At 37.7% G+C, this 24,620-nt stretch overlaps 1 protein-coding gene and 1 pseudogene across 1 annotated transcript; both read left to right on the top strand.

Annotated features, from left to right (window-relative positions):
• Positions 1-9,126: 9,126 nt before the first annotated feature.
• LOC137936535 (transcription factor TCP15-like) lies at positions 9,127-11,172 on the top strand. Its single transcript, XM_068781267.1, has one exon. The coding sequence runs from the start codon at positions 9,689-9,691 to the stop codon at positions 10,856-10,858; it is 1,170 nt and encodes a 389-aa protein (XP_068637368.1). The 5' UTR covers positions 9,127-9,688; the 3' UTR covers positions 10,859-11,172.
• A 5,116-nt stretch (positions 11,173-16,288) lies between these two features.
• LOC137937219 (uncharacterized) lies at positions 16,289-23,418 on the top strand (annotated as a pseudogene).
• Positions 23,419-24,620: the final 1,202 nt, after the last annotated feature.

Below are 24,620 nucleotides of genomic sequence, written 5' to 3'. Positions count from 1 at the left end.
ACAGGCAGTTTGCCTTGTCATTGTCCACTTGTACCATTCCTTCTTTTGTGCAGGATGTTTTATTGTCTCCTCAATGGAAGCATGAAATGGATGTTGAGGTGGAGGAGTTGACAGGTAGAGTATGTGGTGTTTGTGTGATGTTCCTTTTGGTGCTAAAATTGTGAAGTGTCGTTGGGGTCTACAAAGTGAAATATATAGATCAATTAAGAGATAGAAATCTAGACTAGTTGCCAAAGGGTACAATCAATCATATGAGATTGATGTATTTGAAACCTTCTCTCTAGTTACTTGTTTAATGCTTGTCTATATGCTTGTCTCATCGATTGTTGATCAGAATTGGCCAGTCTTCTAGCTTGATTGATATTCAGAATGCTTTCTTTTATGAAGATCTAGTAAAGAAGTGTATATGGAACAACCTCTAGGGTATGTTGCTCAAGGAGAGACTCATAAGGTACGTAAATTGTAGAAAATGATTTATGGCCTTTAACAAAGTCTAGAGACTATCGTGAAAAAATCAGCCAAGTATTACTATCTTTTGTATTCTCCAAAATCACTATGATCATTCATTATTTGTTATAAAGAGATCAAGTGATCCTACTTGTATATGTTGATGACATTATTTTTTCCGGTAGTGATATTCAAGACTTTGAAGAAGTTAACACTATTTCAAAAAAAAAAAAAAGATTTTGAAGAAGTAAAAAAAAATTAGCAAAACATTTTCAAACAAAAGATTTGAGATATCTGAAATACATTCTTGGGATAAAGGTTAGTAAAAGCAAGACTAGTATTGTATTGACATAAAGAAAATATGTCATTAGCATGAAATAGGAGTATGGTTAACTGGGTGCAAAACCTATAGAGACGCACATGGAAGTTGGAAATAACCTTCATGCTGAGTAAAGTGAAGAAGTTAAGGACATAGATTAGTTGGGAAGTTGATCTATGCAATTGCTATAAGGCCATACATATTCTCTCTAGTTAAGAGTGGTAAGCCAATTCATGGAATGCCCATGCAAGGTTTACTTAGAGGCATCTCAAAGAATATTAAGGTACTTAAAAAGGTCGCTTGGAAAAAGGTTATGTTTTAAGTCACACAATCATATCATAATAGAAGCATGCAAGCTCTAAGATTGATAGGAAGTCTACTACTGGTTACTTTGTATTTATGGAAGGTAACCTAATTGGCTGAAAAAACAAAAAACAAAATTTAGTGATCCGGTCAGGTGCTGAAGTTGAATACAAGGCAATGGTCTATACAGTAAGTGAAATTAGTGTTACAAGAGTTGAATGTACATGTCCATGTACTGATGATAATGTATTGTGATAATTAGACTACCATTTTTATTGCTAGCAATCCAATGTTTTATGAAAGAATCAAACATATTGAGGTGGACTATCATTTGGTTTGAGATGCAGTAATAAAAAAGAAAGTTGATACTCCTTATGTCCGATTAAGTGATCAACTTGGTGATATATTCTCTAAAGCTTTGGGTAAGCGAGAGTTTGAGACTAGTTGGGACTACTAGATATATACACTCTAGTTTGAAGGGAAGTGTTAAATATATTGCAGGATAGATTGGTTATTTCATAATATTCTGATTGTATCTAGAAAAGTATCGTTAATTTCAGGAAGCTTAGAAGTACCTATGGTCCAATTTTCATAATTTTTGGACTTAAGGTGTATATGTTAGAGGGGTAGGTGAGTATTTTCCCCTACAACTCAAGTTAATATAAAAAGTTAAGAGGGCTCCTGCCTCACCCTAATCCAGATCTTTAGTCTTCTTAAGAAAGGCTGCTGCCTTCTCTCCCTTTCTCCTCTCTCTCAATTATATTTCACTCAATTTCTTACAGAAATCGTTAATCATCGCTCTATCAAATATGTGGTTTATGCCTTCAATATTAATCACTTATTATTCTCATGGGTCTGCGTCTCTTTACTTTCTTTATTTTCTCATTTCTCTCGAGGTTGTCTGTAAGACACTTGCTGTCTTTTCAGTTCTGCTCCCGTTACTCCTCACTTAGCGCCTATAGTGAATATTGTATTTTGAGTTTACAGAGTATGTAATACCGTTAAAGCTTTCACGGGTGGCATCGAACATACCGGATACCTGCATATGTTTGAGTTAAACCTGATTTAAATATTTCGAATTCGAGCTCGAATTGAGCATAATTTTGAGCCTAAAATTGTTATTAAACTTAAGCCTAATAATTTTAACCGAGATCGAGCTTTAACATTCATTTAAAACTTTTCAAAAATTACATGTCTCGAGTTCGAGCTCTAATATATATTTAAAATTTTTCAAAAAATACATGTCAAATAAATTATATATAAAATTATACATATATTTTAAATAAAATTGGACATACATTTTACATAAAATTGGGTACGACCTCTACATAAAATTGGGCATAACCTTTACTTAAAATTGAGCATAAGGGTAGCATCGAATCCAACTGAGTCTGAACCTTTCTATGTTCGAGCTAAGCTTGATTTAAAGATTTAGAACTCGAGCTCAAGCTCTAGCTGAGTTCGATGTTAACCTACATTTAATACTCTACATAAAATATATGTCAAATAAATTATCTATAAACTTACGCATACATTTAAAAAAAAAGAATGATAGGGGAGGTTCGGGATTGAATCTTGATAATAAATTAGAACCCACCAATACTAATCTTTTTTACCCCAAATGTTGTCTAACTTATTTTGTAATTTTTGAATCTAGCCATTAATTTACTATGGCCTCCTTAGTGCTCTGATTGAAAACTTATATTATAGGAAATACTAGAAATGTTTTTCTTAGGATACATATTTAAAAAAAAAAAACCTTTAAATAAAATCCTATTACTATTAGAGACTTACTAGAAAATTACAAGAAATATTTTAAAATTTTCTTAGGAAAGTTAAATGAAACTCTTATTGCCACTTCTAGGGAAATAAATAAAAATTAATAATCAATCTAATATATTACTATACTTATCGATAAATTTTTAATCAAATAAAATATCAAACACAAAATTGCTATGAAAATTGTCTCATGCTAAAAGTATTATAGCATCAACTATTAAATACTTATTCAAAATTTTTCTATACGGTTTTCTTGCCCATCTTGGCAAGAAAATCTTACTTAAAAAATTATATAATTTTTTAATAAAATTTTCTAATTAGAAAAATGTTTAGCATGAGGCACTAATGGTCCCTATATTTCTACTAAAAATGTATTTTCAACATTAATTGAAAAAACCACTAATAGTCTCTAAAAAAGTATTTTTACTAAAATATCTTTTCAATTTCTTCAATAACCATGAGGAAGGGACAAAAAGTTTTTTTTTTTTTTACTTGTTTATGCTGGGGTGGGAGAAATTATTTTCTTCCAACTTAGGTCTCTCTATGTACTCTGGTTTTTTGTCGAGACGACGCAGAGCAAAGGCACGACGCCGACAAGGACCTGTCATCGACAACGAAGCGCGGCGGCGATGGAAACAGATGAGGCAAAGAAATCAGAGGGAAGGGGATGTAGCGGTCGACGAGGAACTGTCGATGGGGACAAAAGCGGTCAAAGCGGCGGACGGGAGGGGCACGACGTTCCCCCCCCCCCTCGACTCGTCAGTTAACGAACCGGCTCGCGAGCTTTCAAACTAAACTTTAATTCGATCGAGCTCGGCTCAAACTTGAGAGATACTAAGTTGAACCAAACCGGTAACAAGTCAAACTCGAGTCGCTCACGAGTCAGCTCGATTGGAAGCCACCCATATTCTCACATACTGTTTATCCCCTTGGCCATGCCGGTTAGTGCCTTTTTTATAAGAAGTCAGATTGCTCATTTTCCATCCTAAAATTGTTTCGAAATTTCCCAAGTGGAAAGACATGTTGTTAGTGCAATCGATAATAATTCTGGAGTCCCTGCATTTCCGTGTTTCATTCTAGATAATAGTAATCACTTGCATAAAGGGCCATCATATCTGTTTTCAGGTTTCTCAGAATCTTTCCGGACTTCAAGACAAGAGATCTCCATTTCACGGGTTATTTCCATGCCAATGATCGATGCAGCCTACCTTGCCTTGTCTTAGCCCTTTCGGACTAACAAACTTGCTTCAAGCCTGGCCTTTTTTGGGCCTAATCAAGATTTTGTTTTCCTTCCCCTGGTTTTCTTAATTATCTAGAGGTTTTGCTATATACAATATGTAAGGCTTCAGTTCTGCTTTCATTAGCACCTAAAATGACTGACCTAGGGTGCAAACACCGACCTGCAACATAAATATAAGGCAATATAAGCACAAAAGTTGTACTAACCATGCTTCTGCAACAGATTTTTTTATCTGTTAGTTAACTAAAAAAAGCTAAGAACAAGAGAATTCTTCCAGCACCCACTTTTCACATAACCTCTTCTATGAAACACTAGACCGGAAGTTGAGCCTTGCTGGTTTATGGGTATCAAGGTTGCTGATTCGTTCCTACTAGATCCCCCACTAGTCCTAGTGGAAGTAATTCTCTTTCTTCCTTCTTCTTTCTTCCTTCTTCTTTCTTCACTCTCCCTATCTGAATTGTTTTCACCCTCGTAACTCCCATTTATTTCTTTAGCCACTTTCATAACTGCATATTTCTTTTCCTTTTAGCTTGCTCGTTTCTTATATTTCTCTCCCCAGTCCCACCTGAAGCATGCATAACTTTCCCCCCATCAATCTCTACTTCCATAACTGTGCATAATACTAGAGGTAAATCCTCAGGTGTCGCCCAAAGTTCGATCAACTACATCTTTCTCTTAGTAGGGTTGAGGTCGGGAAACCACTATCGCAATACAAAGTACACCGAGAAGCCAGACGCATAGCTTCTTCGTTTTATAGTAGGATCAAGAAAAAGTTACCTGGTAAATCAGACAGGGCAATGTGCCCTTTGACCTTCCATTTTGATACGAGCTCGTACTGAAGATCTTCTGACGTCATGTTATCTGCCATATTCGCCCCACCAATGCGAACACGAATTTCTTTCGTACCCGCTTCCATGGTTTCATCCAGAAATTGGGTGAACGAATCGTCAGTCCAGCCATTTTACCCACAGTTGATCGCATTCCGTGCTCCACCAGAGCCACCTGATCTTCATTTCCACCAGCAGGGGCAGTTGAGTCACTCGTATCCATAAGGTTCGGAGCTCCAGATGTCAGCTCGTCAGATTCCATCGCCGGACATTTTCTGGTCAGAGAGCCGGAACTCAAACGCTTCAAAGGCAACCGACCGTCTTCCCCTTCGAGCTTTTCTGGTTTCCTCCTTGACCCTGTATTTTACCTCACCGTCCTATACTCGACCCCCTAACAAACATAAATGATCTGGAGGGACGTACACACAAGGATTCCGTGTATTTCTTCGCAAATCGATGCAAGCCCCACCAGGGTTAACGTGTCGAGGTCATACCAGCGCCATTAACTCCCTGCTACGCCCGTCTAATCAGTCTTGAAAACCCTGGACAGATTTTCTTCCACTGACGGACGAGTACCAAGAAATGCTCAGTCACGCACATCCCTTGGTGAAGGGCAGCTCAGTCAGGTCTGTTCAATCCGAGTCTGGGATGAGTTGGAGGTGACGAGTCGGGACTCCTCGACCCAACCCTATTTTGTCAATTAAAAAAATCCAGGCTATTTCTCATAAATTATTTTGTATTTTATTTACGCAGCCAAGAGCCACAATGGCTCCAGTTTCGAACAGCCTAACGGCTAACTTCTTACCCCGTGGGCCGGCCCAAAAAAGTGAGTCTGTAGTCATGTCGACCGGATGGGCCCGTCACTATCAGAGAAGTAAACCCGGCCCCACCCCCACATTGCTGTATTCAATTTCGTCAGTGCGTATGGGAGAAATCACAGCACGGTCTCGGCTCCATTATTCAAACCCTCGCACCACTTGTCTCCTCTTTTTCCACATAGGGCCCACTCGAAAGAAACAGGAGACCCAGCTCCACTGTTCGGACTCGGCCTACCTTTGTCGACGTCAAGCGTACCGCGCGCGCTGAAGCTCCTCTCGCCTTTGCTACTGTCACTCAAATCGAGTGCGACGTCAGGTGATTCGCCTCTCCCACGATTCTTTTAGTTGAAAGGGGACCCGCTTTTTTATACTCGCGGGCAGGTCGCTAGTCGGACCCAATAGGAAATATATTGTAATCCATGGGCTTTTTGGGTAATTTAATTCGGGAATCTTTGATCAAAGACAGGTGTAAAGTCAAATACGGATAGATCGGTCTGGCGGCCAGCTTAGGCCCTGTAGCAGCGGGCAGCGTCGATGTGATGTGACCAAAATGTCAGTTTCAAGCAGTGACGTCAGCCCTTTCCGATTTTCTTCTCTCGCTGGACTTGACTTAGGGCTGATGTCACCGAACAAGGGCGTAGTTTGTTGTTCCCAGGGGCAGGAAGATTCCAACTGTCGTGATGACGTGGTGCTGTCAGGCCACCCACCATCCGCGCCAGGAGGACGCGAGAAGGACATTCCCTTGAGAGCTGGGCATCGGGGCCCACCGGTAACTGCCGCGCTGTCCGGAATAAATGGACGGCTCCCTCCCCTGCGGACTCCGCAGCTTTTTTTTTTTTATACTTCTTCACTTTGAATCTACCAAAACACCCTCCCTAATTTTAAAATTTATTTGATACACGTAAAGTGCCTGGAAACTCGACTCCCTATTCAGACACGAGTTGACTCGGATTTCAAATTCAATGAGTCACATGGAGGGGACCGGTAGAATTCCCCTATATATTTGGGGCTATTAGGGGGACCTGACTCGAGTCTAACCTTGGACTTGGCAATCTAAGCCTCAAACCTACTTCAGACACAGGCGATTTGAATTTCTATTTTTGAGTGACTGAGTTTGATTCCCAAGTCTGAGTCATACTACCAAGGTTCTAATTCGAGGTTCGCAGGTATTCAATCAAATATTATTTAAAATGACCAAAATACCCTCATCCTATGATCGATTTGATTCATAAGAGGGTGGTCTTAATCTTAATTTAGAGAATTATGTGGGCAACATATGGAAGATTTATGAATTGGATGGGAAGGGGATTTGGGGTACAATCAACAATCATATATTCTGGACTTGAATAATTAATATTTAATGTGAATTGGGTGTCTAATCATATGATTTAGCTTAGTTTAATTAAGGGTATAAATGCTCCGACCCTTTTGGATTTAGAAAAATTGTTGATAGATATTTGTAAAGTGCAAACATGTGGATGCCAACACATTCTCTTTGGTACCCACTCATAATACTTGCTCTTGACACCCTCTTTAACCTTATTTTTAAGGAACTAAGCAAGGTATTATCAAACTTGTGGAAATTTTTAATTTAGAAATCATATAATTAAGACTTTTATTTTTTTTTTACCTCCGAAATAAAACCGACAAAGTGATTTTTATAACTTGGATACCGATTTCATAGACGACCCAGCCTTTTGAAAAATCGAATTGACCTAGCTGAGTCTACAGTGGGTTGACTCGGCCGGTCGGAAAACCATGATAACCTAACCTAAAACCAGTATATATTTTCATCTACTAATTAAAAATATTAAATCTTAAATACTGCCGACTTGAATTTCTTTCAAACTTACGTGCATTCAGTAAGTCACTCGAGGGATGATGAGATGGGCAGCACAGTAGCTTCGTCCGGATCCCTGCGGTCAGCCTGAAAATCGCCATTAAAGGATTGGAAAAACAGTAGCTTTATAAAATGATAGGTTTCATAACTCAAAACAGAAAGAACAGCAAATGCTCACTGCTACTCGTAGCCTTCCTCGATTCGGGCACAGTTACGTCTCTTCACTGAGAATATCCGGGAGAATTTTCATTCATGGGAGATAAACTAAAGCTCGTTTGTCAAACTCATGAAACCGGAAACGCAGAGAAGATTTGCAGGTCTATCAGCAAAGATTTGAGAGAGTAAGATCTGGTTAGGAGAGAGACGACACAAATACGTATTGGATTTTAAGGGTTTCAATATTAAGTCGGAGTACTAGCAATGGCTTCAAGATAGTTTGAAATCTAGATTTTATGAATTTGCGGTTTTAAATGTGATGCTATATATATATATATATACACACTTATGATCCATGCTAACGTAAATAGATTTGGCACTTTCTATCGTATCGATTACTACGATTAAAATTTTTTATATACTATTGTATTAATTCGATACATATCGAATGAAATTTAGTATCGACTTACAACCAATATTGTACGTATTGAAATTTCGAACAATCAACGATGCTTAATAAAGAGCAGATGAGTTTTTGCAGTTTGATTGGTTCTCATATTGAATAAATTTATTTTTATTTATTATTAATTAAATTAGTTGAGTCTTCCATAAGAATATTATTCTTCTGAATCATCTTTCTGTTTAGGTGATTCTGGTTGTAAATTTATAGTATATATATGATTCTAATTCAATAAAAAACTCGTGGTACAGTTCAACAAATATCAATTTTTTCATACTCATTAGGTGAGTCGGGTGCATGGTATTCTTACATAAGCTTCTCTATACACATTGTCAAAACGTGTCATTTGTAAGGCATTATACGATTAGTATTCCAACACAAACATAACTCAACTCTAATTTAAGGTAGAACGAGTTGGGGTTGGACTTACTCTTTCTATGGTAGCATTTCTCACGTATGGGTACGGTTCGTATCAACGGACACAAACCGGATACTAGTAGCTTGTAACGGTACCGATAAGGGTTACAAGGGAGGGAAAGAGGCAGCAAAGGAGGGAAAAAAGGTAATGATTACTTGAATGAGATGGGTCCCACATATATTATCTTTTCTTTACTGTCTCTGGTATTTTTGACTTGGAAAAGGGACCCACCTCGGCCACCACTGTCTTTATGGATTGAATGATAAAGAGCACCGCACGTGGAGTCTGAGCCAAGGGACTGTCCAGCCACAATAAAAAGGCAAGAAAAGAAAGACTTCCGGCAGAAAAAAAAAAAAAAAAAAAAACTAAGAATAAAAATAAAGCTTACTAAAGCAGAAGGGAAATTTTTTGCTCCAAAACACTTTGCTTTTTCATGCCACCATATAATTTCCACTCATGGTTTTTGTTGCTTAAAGCTTCTTCCCATTCCCTCTTATCCTCCTCTCAGATCCTGCAAAAATCTGTCTCTGCGACTGGTTTTTTTGAAGATTTTTAAGAAGGAGAAGAAAGGGTTTTCTGGGTTTTTGAGTTCTCGGGATACTTGATTTGAAGAGAGTGCGCGTGGGGTTGAGAACTTGAGATTAGCAGGTGGCATCTGGTTAATGTATTTTGTCTGCATAGGAAATTAGTGTTTCTGAGAGCAGGAGAAGATTCTGACAGAGAGGAAGAGAAAAGGGTTTTCTGGGTTTTTGAGTTTTCAAGATATATATACTTGTTTTGGAGAGGGTGCGTGTGGTTCAGATTAGCAGGTGGCATCTGGTTGATATATCTAGTATTTCTGAGAGAAGTGAGAGGATTCTAAGAGAGAAGAAGAAGAAAGGGTTTTCTGGGTTTTTGAGTGCGGAAGTTGATTTGATCAAGAGGGTGTGGGGTTGATGGTTAATCGCTGTGGAAGGAATAAGAGGAGATTCTGAGAGAGAAGAAAAAGAAGGGGTTGACAGGGTTTTTGAGGTGAGGAGTTGTTGACCAGAGGATATCGCTGCGAAGCGGTTCATGGTTGGTTGATCGTATGTGAGTAATTATGGACGGAGATAATGAGCTCCGGCGGCCGAATTTTCCATTGCAGTTGCTGGAGAGAAAAGAGGAGGATGCATGTTCTAGTTCTGGCTACCCTTCTCTGGCGATAACGCCTCTGACGAGCGCCGGAGTCCGGTCGAGTTCGGGTTTGGAGATCGCGGATGCGTCGAAGAAGCCGCCGCCTAAGAGGACTTCCACTAAGGACCGACACACGAAAGTGGAGGGTCGCGGGAGGCGCATTCGCATGCCGGCAACGTGCGCCGCTAGGGTTTTTCAGCTGACGAGGGAGCTGGGCCACAAGTCGGACGGGGAGACGATTGAGTGGCTGCTGCAGCAGGCGGAGCCGTCGGTGATCGCTGCCACCGGGACTGGCACGATTCCGGCCAACTTCACATCCCTGAACATCTCCCTACGTAGCTCCGGCTCCAGCATGTCCGCGCCGCTGAAGAGCACGTACTTCAACCACGCAGCGCTCTCCGCCCCGCAATTGAGGATGAGGAGCGACTGGGAGCGCGCCCTAGATGACTCTCAGCGTCGGATACTCTTCGCCGGCGGCGTCGGATTTTCGCCGGAAAACCCGTCTACCCTCCTCAATTTCCACTCCAACAGCATCAACCAGCCACTCGTCTCTCCTCCCCCGAATCAGGAATTCTTCCGCAGCGGCTGCTTCTCCGACGTAACCGACGCAGACATGAATGTGGACGTCAAGAAGCGACGGTCGGATCACGAGACGACTTCAACGTCCGCGACAGCGACGACGACGCAGCACCACCACCCTCACCATCAGATAGGAAACTACCTGTTGCAGTCGGGCTCCGGGCCGGTGCCCCTCAGCCACAGCCAGAATCCGACGACGTTCTGGATGGTCACTAATCCTAACAACCAGGGCATGGGGGGAGGCGACCCGATATGGACCTTCCCATCAGTAGGAAACACTAATGTTTACAGGGGCTCCATGTCCAGCGGCCTCCATTTCATGAACTTTCCAACTCCCATGGCTCTGCTGCCAACCCAGCAACTGGGTTCCACTGTCAGCGAACCCCACTTAGGCACCCTCACTGCTCTCAACCCTTACCGGCCAATCTCCGGCGGAGCTCCTTCAGAGTCCTCCCACAGCGGAACCCATCAACAACACCAACAACCAGGTGGCGGAGAACAATCACGGCACGAGTAGTTGCAGCAGTACTGCAAGTAATCTACTTTGTTTTACCCAGCTGATCGATTATCACAATTCAAAAGCGTCTGCGGCAATGTTCTTGAGCTCTTTTCTTCTTCCGTCTCCTTCATCTTCTTCTTCTTCTTCCTCTTCTTCGGTTGAATATATATTTGTATCAAAATACGCTTGCATCACAGGTGCGGTTTTGTGTGCCCTAATTTGGAGTTGAGAGAATTTTCATTATTTTTTTGTTTTTTTTTTTTCTGCTGATTGTGTGAACTGCGAAGAAAACCGAAGTTGGGTATTGATGCTTTGCCCAAATTCTTTTTGTTTTTCTGGTGTTTTCTGATGATTTCATCTCACAGAGATTATCATACAATATCACAGTACTGTTATTGATTTAATTACTTTTAATTCTTTCCTGTTATATTCTTTTTCTGCGTCTCTACTGTAGGAGGAAATCTGGAAGACTTGGGAGTCTCTTCCATGCTTACAAACTTCCAAATCAAACCACAAAAAATCATGGAAACCATTACAGAAAGATCATGAACAACAATGGCCTAGACAGAATAGTTTTCAGCAGAACCTAAACCAGATTGGATTCAGTGGAGGGGTTGATGGAATGTGTTAGCTAGTACAGGAGGACCAAGACCAAGATCTTGTGAATGGAAATGACCCACAAAATCTATGGCTTCTATCACAGTTGCAGCTTGAAAATTTCTCTCACGGAATCTGGACCACATGAGCAAGTCTTCCAAGCAAATACCTAGAATTTGAGATTAGAGTCCAGCCTTTTATATATATATATATATATATATATTTCTTTTATAATGATCTATTGCATGGCTACTATTCAGTTACAGTTCATGCAATAGGAAATATATTTACTTTTTTTATTTTTATGAAAATTGTCACGAACAATTTATGCTTGTGAAGAAAAAAAAAGGATTAAAATTGTTAATTTTAAGGGGTTTGTACCATCTAAATATCATTTTAAGCAAAAATTCTCGGTCGGGAATGACTTTGTCACATACAGTTGTTCTTACGAATAATTCAAGTAAATATTTTCCTACTATAAAAAAAATTAAAATTACTTGATTGTATGACAAACCCTTATCCTACAAATTATTTCAAAAAGAAAAACAAAGAAATTCTATTTTACCATGTATTAAATGAAATAATTAATTCAAACCTAAATCGATATATGACATTGGCTTATTCACCTGGATTTAGACTATCACATGAGTATGTATTGACTTTAGTTGCAAGAACCAAGTTATATATACTTTTTTGTTTTTCCATGCACCTTACATAAGAACGATATTTATTGTACATAAAATGATATATATTTATATATCATACATATACATACCTAAATACAGTTTTGACATTAAGATATGATAGACAGTTAGGTATTGAGTTTTACTATTTTATCCGACAAAAGTATGCATATTTGAAATGTATTACTTACATTTTGTATAAAATTTTATGGGTTTTGACATAATACCCACCTTGTACTAATAAGTGCCTTAATAGTTAATTAATGATAAATAAGATTAAAGAAATATATAAATAATAATTAAGTGAGGGTAAGTATTATATTTAAGTTAGTGGAAGAAAGAGCCGTTAGGGGCCATGAAATTCAGAATGCTTTTTTTTATTTTTTTATATTAAGGTATTTTTTTTTAAAAAATTAAGGTAAAAAGACAGATTTTTGGAGATAAGATTGAGAGGGAGAGAGAGAGAGAATCAGAGATGCCAACCCTCACCAACTCCTTTTGCTTTCGTCTATCCCTAGAAGATATGGGCTGTCCTCTTGACCCATGACACGTGAGACTCTGCAATCATTAAGAGAGGAATAACGAAACTTCTCAACCCATCTCTAATCAAGTCTTACGTCCATTTTTAGCCCCAATTTTGTATTCTTACACGCTTTCTTCCCCATGCAATAACAAAGTCTCGGTTATTTTATTCCTCTTCCTCCTTTTTTTTTTCTTCTTTCTTTCCTTGTTTTTTTATTTGTTAGTGTAAAAGATGCTCTTCAATGATGGATGAGACTTGAAATTCGGGAACTTTGTGAGAGTGTAAAAAGGTGAAATTTGGTAGGAATCTTCTCTTTTTCAGATTTTGAGTGACGTTACCTTGATGTGTGGTGAGGTTTTTTAAGGATTTGTTTGAATTGACCAATGGAACTTGCTTGCTTTTGGTTTAAGGGTTTTAATTTTTAATTTTTTATGTTTTGAAGAATTGTTTTTGGTAATAATAATGATAAATAATCATATTTTATTGGTAATTATCAATTATATATGTTGGCGATTAAAAAATTTTTGAGCTGCGAACACAAAAATTCACCTTTGTTTTTTCCTTAATTTAATTTTTAATTTTATTTCTAAGCCATTAGTGAATAATTTATTTTAAAATTTTTTTCTAAGCCACTTGGGAATCTAAAATAATCATTATTCTAATTCTTGATTTTTGTTATATTTCATAAAAGAAAAAACAGTTTTTAAAGAGATCTTACGACATTTACCACCAGTAAGACAATTATAAATCTACTATGAGCAATTTTCAAGCGGTCGACGAATAAGAAAATAACATAAAAATAAAGAATAAAAGAAGTTGATATCTTTACTTAGAGAGATTTTAATTAAAACAAAGGTTTATGAAATAAATTCGTGTGTTTCTTTGTCTTCCCTTGTCTTGATTATCTTGTTAAGTATTATATTTTGTAACAATTTTTTTTTAAGTGCAATAGGGAGATTTTAAATACTTAGACATGTTTTAATTCTTGACTTGGAAATGAGAGAGTGGGTATTATAGTAGGTTTCAAAGAAAGACTACAAAGTTCAAAAGGGGTGAAGGGAGAATTTTTCTCTAATGAAAGTGAAAACATTCCAAAAATAAAGGGACACCATGGACCCTGGCCTGGTTTCGCTCCATGTTATCTATATATATATGAAGAGAGAGAGAGAGAGAGTAATAGTTTTCACTCAATTATTTTTTTGGTTTGTAAACTCTTTTTATTTTGTTCTTTGATATATTTTTTTGGATTTTGATTTATTAGTCAAAAATAGTGTTATAAACCCAAGTTAAACCCAATCGAAGTCGGTTCCTCATTGAGGTTAGACTACACTCAAATGTGAAAGTGGGTCAAAACCAGTTGATAAGGCTATGTTTATTGGTTCAATTCGTGTATTGATTGATCGAACTCCATTAGAATGTAAGAGAATGCCGCCCTTGTGAGATGGATCAAATATGGGAAGAGACAATTAAAGACATGAGGTATTCACAGGAGGGGGAGTGGAGGGGCTTTGTGTCCCAGATAAAGAGGGGGAGGGCCCCTAAGCCCTACCCCTCATTCATGCAACATTGGGAGAACCTCTCCCTTGATCAAATTCTTATTTATTTAATTTTAAGATAGATAATATAGCATTTGATATTATAATGGGTCCTTTGATAGTCAAATCGTGGTGACCCTAGTTCACTCTAACCAAGCTACCTCGATAGGTTGATAACCACATTGTGTTTTATAACATCATTCCAAACAAACAACATAAATGTTATTGAAATTTATAGAGGGACACTTTAGAAAATCATGTCGACCTCGAGCGAAACAGAACAAACTACTTCTTTTTCTATCTCCTTCCATCTCTAAAATGGTTGACATGAGATGTAAGTAACTTCCATGTTTTCATGGACCATGGCAACAAATTAGGACAAGGTCAAGTTCTCGACAACGAAACTCTTTTTTGCTTAAACCTTTGACAAGGGTAGAATTTTAATATTCTCCATATTCAATCCTCATCTCACACTTATTAAAGGCTTTTATCTTTTTATTAAAACCACTCCACCCCCATCCTAGACTTGCTACTTATTAAAGGCTTTCATCTTTTTATTAAAACCACTCCACCCCCATCCTAGACTTGCTCGAGGGAGCTCGTTAGCTCTGACACCAAATATTAGGTACATAATTAAAAAATTAAGTACATCAAAGGCATTATTATTATCTGAACAGACAAAATTATTAAAATGTCTTTAGGAAATGTTTAAATATTTTATCTTTAGTTCATAAACTTAGGTTGTAATCCATCAAACCTAAAGCTTAAAGTATAAGCCCCACATTTTTCTCTTTTGAACTTTGAATGATAACTTTGCAAAAAAGGTCCCATATTGTGCATTCAAAGGTCACCTTAACCAACAAAACCTGAAAAAATAAAGGTCACCCTCCCCTATAATTTTTGTTTCTTTTTCGTGGTTGACAAATTACTTTTTTTCTCCTTTATCATCATGAGCATGATTTTGACTAAATATGAATGATATTTGATTAGACCTGATGTATTCTCATGTTTTTTCACCTTTCTAATTCCATGCATCCATTCAAGGGGGGGAAAGGGCCCAATACCATTTTCTTAAGGGTCCACTTTCCGGGATCATGGGCTTGATGGTGTCACTAAAAGACTTTAGGTGGCTTGTCCTCCGTTTCATGTTCCCATTCTGCTTTTGGAAATATCATTTCAGCGAGAAGGAAATTGGGACAGGTTGGGATAGGGGAGACTTTAAACTGAAAAGGTGGTTTGTCCAAATAGAGAGGGTATATGTCCTTAATTGAGGCAACAATAATTATTTTTTTTTTTCAGATTATTTATGTTTTAGATAGAATTATATACCCCTATAAATATTATAAAAATATATAAATAAAATAAAATAGATAAAAATAAATAATATATTGAGAAAAGGGCTTTAATGTTAAACAAAAATTTGTTGTCCTAAATGCATTTGAGAAATTAAAGAACTCTTTAAAATAGATATCTTATTTTTAAATATAAAGGGTAATATTGTAATGAGACCCAATAGTTTGGGCCAGCCATGAGAATCCATGCCCCAAACCTTAGGGCTTTTCTCCCTCTCCTTGTCCTCAACCAAGTTAGACGAAGTTTGGGTCAGGTTTCTAATTTAGCTCGTGGGCACCATAGTAGAATTTTTTTAATTTAATTTTAATTTTAAAAATAAAAATACCATTTAAATATAAATAAAATAAATATTTTTTCTATTGGGCTTTTGAGTCATAGTGGGCGTACTAAATACCCTGGCAACTCCTTTTGCTTCCCCTACTTTGGGCCACAGTGAATGATAGGGTGCCGATGTCATTAGCCCATTATTAACCTTAGTGGCCTGTTTTTGAAAATTCTACCTCGGGCCAGTTAAAAATGGAAGGGGTCCAACGCCTTCAAGTCTAGTCGTACGCCGACGAGTGACACCTGACAGGCGACAGCTGCTCTACCGAGTCTCGAGTATGACGGGCCAGCAGCGACGTGGGATATCTTGACGAACGATGACTAAGACGACAGAGGGAAGTCCATGGCCAGGCCGCGACATTGTTGGAGCCGTGGAAAGCCCGTCGCTCTCATCTGGTTTATCTCTGTACTTCTCTTCTTCTTGGTGTTCCGAATGGCGATCCAAAGCTTTGTTTGTCAAAGTCCCCCTGTACTTCTTGTTTGCTTATTGCTTTTTTTCAATTGTGATCGACTTGTCGGCGCAGACGTTGGTCTCGTTTTGCCCTCTTCACTTCGTTCCGAAATTATTGGGATTGAATCTGGTGAACCTGGGAAATTATTGAAAGTTGAAATGTTTCTAACTGTTCGTGAAGTCGTGAAATTGAGTTCACTGTGGCGCTGTGGTATTCCATCTTAGTGGTAGTTGGATAATTGGGCATTGTGCCGACACTTCGCAAGGACTACCATCTCGAATTCGGAGAAACGGTCGCCGTCGTACGATAAAATGGCGCGGGATTTGGATGAGAAGGTGCTGTGTTCCTTGACGGGGGACAAACTTCTCAGTCCGTCTCGCTTTCTGATATTTTCATTCTGAAGGATGGTGTGGTCACCCCCGTACTTAAGGTATACTTTGGTGAACTTTTGGATTCTCACAATATTGTTTTGAACTTTCTTCTTTTAAATAAAATTTGCTCCGTTGAGTTTTGTTGCGTTATGCTGCAGGCTGCGGATCCTCCTGTTCGTGCCAATGTATTGTACATGGACCCAGAGTTCTCAACCCCTGCATCGTGAGTAGTTTGTTACATACAACCATAAATTAATTCGTTGATGTTGTCATTTCTTGTTTTATAAAAAATACTTTTTTGGAGTTTTTTTATTCATGTCGATGTTATTGTTATGACCTTTAGGAAACTCAAGATTTCGTCACTTTGACACCCAATTTCGAGTTTACATTAAGGAGATTGGGGACATGAGCGAGTTTTGAAAAGATAGAAATATATATTTAAGAGTTATAATATAATTATTATAGCTGCTTTAAAGAGTTAAAACTCTTGGGACTGAAGGTTAAATTTAGCTAGGTACTTTACAAAGGTTGTAAACAATAGCCACTCTGGAGAGCAATAGTAAAGCTGGAAACCATTTTAACATAAAACAAGAGCTCACCTGTGAAATAAAACAGTAACCTTGTAGAAAACTCAGAGAAAAGGTTGTTCATTGCTTTTCCCCTTCATATATGGAGCACTCGTACATGTTTGTCCATGGCTGCTGCAGGCAGTCTGTAAGGGATACATTTCTTCCCTATTTTGACCAGGTGATGCTCCTCTTTTCCATGTTTCTCATCTCTTTGGTTGGTTCATAATTTTAACATTCAAATCAATGGGGTTTGTGAGTTTAATTGAAAGATAGGGGAGCAATTTTATTTCTTTCTTATATTTTTCCCCTAGGGAACTTATTCAGCCTTTTTCTTTTTTCTCCATTCTATTTTCTGAGGCACTTTTTGACCTTCTTCATCTCGTACTGGACAGCAGCAATCTGGTTCCAGAGCACAAGTATTTATCATTTTAGTATGTTTCATGCTTCTCATCATCTCGAACCTATGATCTTCTTGGCATTTTGCAGTTGGAATCACTTAACTATTTCCAAGTAAACTCCAAACTTAAACTTATTACCTTTTAGCTTATTTGGGCTGGTAAATGATTCTTAACTAGTACATAACAAGGAAAAGAGCTATGTTGGTCCCCTTCAAGAAAGCTTCTGGTTCTGCCCCATATGGTTGCCAGTTTCATTATTATGCTTTAATCTGAAAGTACGAAGTAGGCAAAAGAAAGTTATGCATGGAATTGTTTAGGTTTTCGGGTTTTTTGTGTGGGATTCTCTGAGAAGCTTTCAGCTTTTGTTTTCATTTATATCCTGTACTTATACTCTTTTCACATGGTGCAGTATGATCCTGTCATGCTTCACACGTCATTTGCAAGGTTTCTGGACAGCCAAAAATTTCATCAGAGGTATAGACTTTGAGTAGTATACAAAATTTTATGCTTATATTGGTGATGTTTGTTATGCGTAGAAATCATGAAAACAATGAGTATGTTTTCCTATTGTTTCTGCTAGATTTTCTATGTAAAAATGTGCAATTAATGGAAAAGTTACTCTTTTTTTTACCCTCTGGCAAGTCAAAAAATGGATTTCCTCTGTAATTGGATTCCAAGATGCAGTCTGTAAGCATGTAAATGATCCCATTAAAAAATTCCCATGTAAATAGTGGGTTAGAAGCTGGTAAATGTAGAGGGATCAGAGAAAATAAGAAGGCAATGAAGATAAAGTAGCAGAAATATTTAAAGGTGAAACAATTTGCATCTCTCTCTCTCTCTCTCAATCTGCCTCTGGCCATTTGTAACAAGCCCCTAGAGAACAGCCATCATCAATCTGAAGAACACCTTTCATTGCTGAGTTCATCAATTCCATACAAATGTATCAACTCCTTCAGTTGGGGAACAAATACCACCAATTACTTTTGAGTCCATTTTTCAATGCACCACAAATAGTGAGATTGCTCATTCAGGAGAAAAACTATTCTAGTGGTTGCATGTTTTCCTTTTTATGTTGTTCTTTGTGGCAATGCCAAACGCACCAATGTTTCCTGTAGATAGGTGCTTAGCACACTAATTGCATGCCGTGCCCTTGGCATTTTCCCCTCCCCTTATTGGGCTTTTATTTGGTCAGACATTATTTGTTAGTGCAACTATGTTACCGTAAGGAAAGATGGTTGACTTCTTTAGGAGGTGACCAGATAGTAGTGGAGACTAGTCAAAGGTAGTAGTTCATATTTGGTACGCCATTTCGGAGGAAAAAAAAAGGCCCCAGCGTTAAGAACATCAAAGAACACAATCAAAAGAAAATGGCTGCTGTCTTCCTCACAATTTTACAAGGAAGCAAACCAAGGCTTAAATCTAATTTTGATGCGAGCTCTCTGGGCAACCCTGCCAAGCTGGTACTGCAGGTTAATAATGGATCGCACTGGCAGAATTTTACAAGTCTACTCAGGTGGCGTGTGATTCTACAGAAATAAAGGTTGTGCCCTCTTACAAGGAATCAAGCTTTTCTCCCAGTATTTTATTTCCCCTGTGGTTGTTGAAGGAGATTCCAACAAATAATATCGGATGGGTGAAAGCGTTTCCACCTCTTTGGAGACATTCTTGTTTCTTTGATGAAATGCTGGATGCATGTTCCCCTATCTGTGTACAATGGCAACATATATTTTGATCTGCCAATAGTATCTCAGATTTTGTAGCTAAGGAGGGAGCATGAAGGATCTCCCTTCTACTTGGAAATTCCCTCTCTATTCTATTTTGTTGAATTTATGGAAAAGAGAAAAAATTCATTGACTTTTTGTAATCAGAGTACATGAACCCCTATTTATAATAGAGGAAAGTAGTAGAGTCCAATTACAATTAAACTACCATTTTCCCAATTATACCCAAACTCTAATACTTAAAGATAAGTCCTAGCATAATTAAATAACTCAACATAAATAGAAGACTTAACATAACTAAAACACCTTTAAACTGAAACTCTTCTGTGTGACCTCCTTCCATAATAATTGTGGCTATGTAAGACTTCTTATTGTGAGAGTCATGTAAGACTCTTCCATAGTTGCTCTTCAAGACTCCCCCTCAAAGTGGAGTTTATAACTTCAGCTTGCAATGAAAAGGATTCTTGGTCTTCAATTTTCTTTTGCTGAAAAAAAAATTCTTGACAAATACAATTCTTCATAGATGCAAAAACTTCATCTTTTGTGATCCCCCTTTCTTGAATATTTTGGTCAAATAAAACTTACCACAACATATGGAATAAAATACCTTTTTCTTGTACTTCTTCTTCTACTTCTCCCCCTCAAGCTGGGAGGTAGTGGTAGTGATCCCAACTTGAACCAAATAACATAGATGCAGTAATAAGCTCCTTCATCACGGTGTCCCAAGTATAAGTATGACACCAGGTACAAACTCTCAAAGGGTAAAAATAGTGATAAGTGGGTAATGCTTGTCATTCACATGACAGTGATAAAAAACCCACGGATACATATAAAAATTCTCAATGGACTTAAAACACCTATATATATATATATATATATATATATATATATATATATATATATATATATATATATATATGTATATATATAAAGGTAAACCAACCGAAGCAACACACAAGAGGTTGACCCAAAGGGGTATGTGAGAGTCAAATAAAGGATGGTAGGAGAAAGACTGCCAAAGGGTAATGGGTAAAGAGGAAGATAAGATGTTGTTGCCACCATCTGCTTTATTTTTCTAAGAAATTCAAATTCCGCATAAGACTAATCAATGCTGACAACAGTCAGCAAATAATAAACCCAAGGCAAGCAACTGAGGAGTTCTTCTTCAGAAATAATGTCTCAATCAAAGAAACACAATAACAATAGCGGAAATAGGCTAGCGCCCAAATAACATGTACTAAATGTGCAATTGTATAGCAGTAGGTAACCGGTAAATAATGAAAGTCCTTAAGAGTAATAAGGACACATGAAACAGTCTGCAATGAGTCCATCAATAAATAAGGAAGTTGCACAAAATAATATGTTGGAATCGAGTAATAATCCAAAATAATAATCTAGTCGGAGATAGAGAACCGAGTCGAACTGAGTAAGATATCAGACCAATATAGTCAAGTCGCAAGAAAAATAGGTATAAACCTTGTGACCCAGACCCGTATAATTGAGGTAGAAAAATATGTGGGCCAAGTCGGGTTGACCCGTTCTGGGTTGACTCGGTCCGAGTTGGTCAACTCGACATAACTGGTGTAGCTTGGTAGACCTATGCTGCTCAACAACAGCTAGATGGGCAGCCTGGTTTGTTCGGTTGACCCCGACAAGATCTGGTCCGGGTTGGGCTAGCGCTCAATTAAAACCAGTTTTTTAACCTAGGAACACATTTAATTTTGCTACAATGTTCTTCTTCACCGCGGCGCCGAACAGAGCTCGGGTCAGCAACGGCGTCCAGAAACGGCACAAGATGGCGGAGAGACTGGAAAATCAATCTGAGGAGCGGCGACGAACAAGCAAGATCAAACTCTTGCTGTCGATGCCTCGGAAGAGATTCAAAACACTGGAGCAGAGTCGTCTTCTCCGACAGATTAAATTCAAGATTGATAGCTGTTTGTTGAAAATCTTCCAACCAGTAACAATTATATGACTCTGGTTGATAGCATCGTCTATTTTGAAATTTAGCAGTAGTAAATCCAAGTTTAATATTTCGAGTTAGGCTTGATCAACAACTTCCGGAAATAGAAGATCCGTCAGATTAACTCGGCAGAAACATTAGAGTCGTCGTCCTCTAGCAACCCGAAAACACACACATCATTTCTGTTTTCAGAATGATATACCAGTTGCAGAGTAATGCTCGGGATATAGTTGCGGAATAATAAGATGCCAAACTAGATGAAGACGTTTGGCAAATCAACTCAGAATAGAAATATTGACAGCAGTAAGCTCGGGATTTAATGGAAAGGTCAGCGAAGAACCATCTCAGTATGCGATCTAGAAATAAATCAACAACTGAAAGATTATGATCAGCAACTTCCGTTAGTGATGAACCAGAAACTCCCGAAAATAGAATAGCGAAGCATCTGTAAACAAAATAGAGAAGAAGATGATTCTCAGAATAAAACTCCGTCAAAATATAATATGCAATATTAAAAGCCAAGTATAGAGATGAAAGCGAAAAACAAACAATGGGTATAGGGACTAAAAAGAGAAAAAAAAATAGATACGAACCTAAACTGCTAGAGATCATAGATCTGAAAAGGATCACATTAACTCTGTGGGTTGACCGAGTCAACTCACAGAACCTACTCCGATACCATGTTGAATTTATGGAAACGATAAAAACTTTATTTTCTTTTTGTAATCAGAGTACACGAACCCCTATTTCTAATAGAGGAAAGTAGTAGAGTCCAATTACAATTAAACTACCCTTGTCCCAATTACACCCAAACTCTAACACTTGAAGATAAGTCCTAACATAATTAAATAACTCAACATAAATAGAAGACTAACATAACTAAAACACCTTTAAACTGAAACTCTTTTGTGAGACCTCTTTCCATAATAATTGTCGCTCTGTAAGACTTCTTATTGTGAGAGTCATGTAAGATTCTTCCATATTTGCTCTTCAACACATTTGAAGCATAAGGTCTTCCTCTCCTTCCACCATGTATTCATTTATTTCCTGTAGTAATAAAAGTTGAAGAACTTAAACATCCCCCCCCATCCCGAGAAGAAAAAAAAATCAACTTTACATTTTATTTGTGAAGATTATGGCACTTTACTGTCTATGCCAAAAAAAATTGTGTTTCTCTTCTTCTTCCTCTCTCTCTCTTTTGGCTGCTTCACTCCAAGTTTGTCTGTGCTGTATATGCAGGAAAAACTTCAATTCTTTCATGAGCTGGTTGAGCAGATTAATGACTGCATTCGTGTTTTTAAGGTATATTTTCTGACAGTTAGCCACTTTTTCTTTTTGAGTCTGCTGGTTTCTTGTCTCATTAAGGTAAACGGCTACTGCCTTTTTCCTTTTGAGAAAATCATAAGTGGATCTTATGCTGTTACATGAAACTGATTCAGGCTAAAGTATAGGAGATATGGTTTGTGGAAGAATTTGATGTCCGGGCTCTTGCCTTGAATGGAAGGATGGAGGTGCGAAAGTTCCCTTTTGGATGCAGGAAAAGTTGATCATCTCAGGCATAAAGAGAGGGGAATGTATACAGAAATAGCCATGACTGGACCACATGAAGCCCTGTACAAGGTTTCCTGTGCCACTTCTAAAATTTTGTTCCTTCCTTGTTTGGAAAATTACTTTCTTAATCTTCTCAACTGACCTCACTCAGTTGTCCAATGTCCATTAGATGTGATGAATGATATTTCAAGCTCTGGTCCATACTTCATCAGCTTTTCCAGGTAAAGGCCTAATCTTTAATAGTCTGTTTAGATGCATTATCTAGATGAGTTATTAACTTTGTGGTTTTAAATAAAGCACATCCTATTAAAACTCAAGAAACAGTCCTTGTGAACATGGTTGCCGTGATTTTTAGACCCGAGACGGACTGATAGACCCCAATAAGCAAAATGTATAGAGCGTTTCGTATCAGAGGGTTCCGATACAATACGTAACATTACATTGATGTTTTATCCAGGTTACTTGAGCATGTCAGTTAACCGTATAGTCTGCTTGGTTGATTTGGTTGAGAGAGGCTATCCTTTCAACAAAATCTGAAATATCTTGGGCAATATGTATATCATAATGTTATAAATGTTATGTTAGAGAGGGATGTTACAAAGGTGTACTCCTCATTTAAACCCCTCAATCTAAAATCTGAGGCAATCAAGCCACAATCCACTGCTTTTTTGTTTTTCCATGAGATGAGATTTGGCCGGAGAGAGACTTAGCAACCAAAAGCAGATTTTCAGTTTTCTGGACCCCCAATCTGAATCTGAATGAGTAATCATATCCTAAAGAGTGATATATTGAGCGTTCCAAATTTTCAAACTAAAAGTATACCACGAATAGACTGTAATATACAACTCTTCCATCCTTTGTACTAGAATACCATTTGGACTAGTATTACCACTATTCCATCCTTTATTACCTCTACTTTGATTCTTGCAATTTCCCCTACCTCAGGTTTGTGTTTTGAAATTGGGATGCTAGAACATTGTTGTACTTGCTGCTCGACTCTTTAAGTAATTGAGGCAGTAGACTTTCAAAAGTAGGTGAGGAAGGTTGATTGGTGATTGTATAAACAAAGATAGTATAATCTACATTTAAACCATCCGTTTAATAAAATACTTTGTCACTGTTTCTACAACTCTTCCAATTGGGGCAAGCTGATAACACAAATTATTTCACATAATTATATTGGATGGACTTAGACCCTTGCTTCATGGTTTATAGAGTGCACTTTATCGGCATAACTTGAACATCTATTTGCATAGCATTCAAATCCTTTAGGGTTTGTTTGGAATCTCTAGAAAAAAAAAAGAAGAGAATTTAACCATTATTATTTAAAAAATAGTTATTAAAAATGAGATAATGATCAAATTCTCTTTTTTATTAAATATTTTTAGATATAATAATGGTTAAATTTTGATTTTTTTCTTTTCCTTGAGGTTCTAAACAGACCCTTAATGTTTTTCACATCTCATACGCATAGGGATGGTGACTAGTCCAGACAACAAATTTTTAGATATTATATTTTTTCTGAGAAGGAACTCAAGCATTATTCTATAGCCTTTTAAGTATTTATGATTTGGAACTATTATTTTGGACTGCTGACTATTTTCATCAATAACTAGCTAGGAAGTAGTTTTGACAAGAGGGGGGGGGGGGGGGGGGGGGGGGGTTTAGTCCGCAATGAACTTGAAATGAAGTGAAGAATTTAATTCATTTTAAATGATTTGATTCAATTTTAACTCATCC

This window comes from Aristolochia californica, unplaced genomic scaffold (assembly GCF_029961685.1).
Source record: "Aristolochia californica isolate CCGP_79_NKW_82.1479 unplaced genomic scaffold, dmAriCali1.0.hap1 SCAF_7, whole genome shotgun sequence".
Taxonomy (NCBI): Eukaryota; Viridiplantae; Streptophyta; class Magnoliopsida; order Piperales; family Aristolochiaceae; genus Aristolochia; species Aristolochia californica.
This window is presented reverse-complemented; position numbering and strand designations above follow the sequence as displayed.

What these genes read in the sequence shown, in the direction of transcription:
- LOC137936535 (XM_068781267.1), top strand. Translation starts at nt 9,689, where the DNA reads ATGGACGGAGATAATGAGCTCCGGCGGCCGAATTTTCCATTGCAGTTG.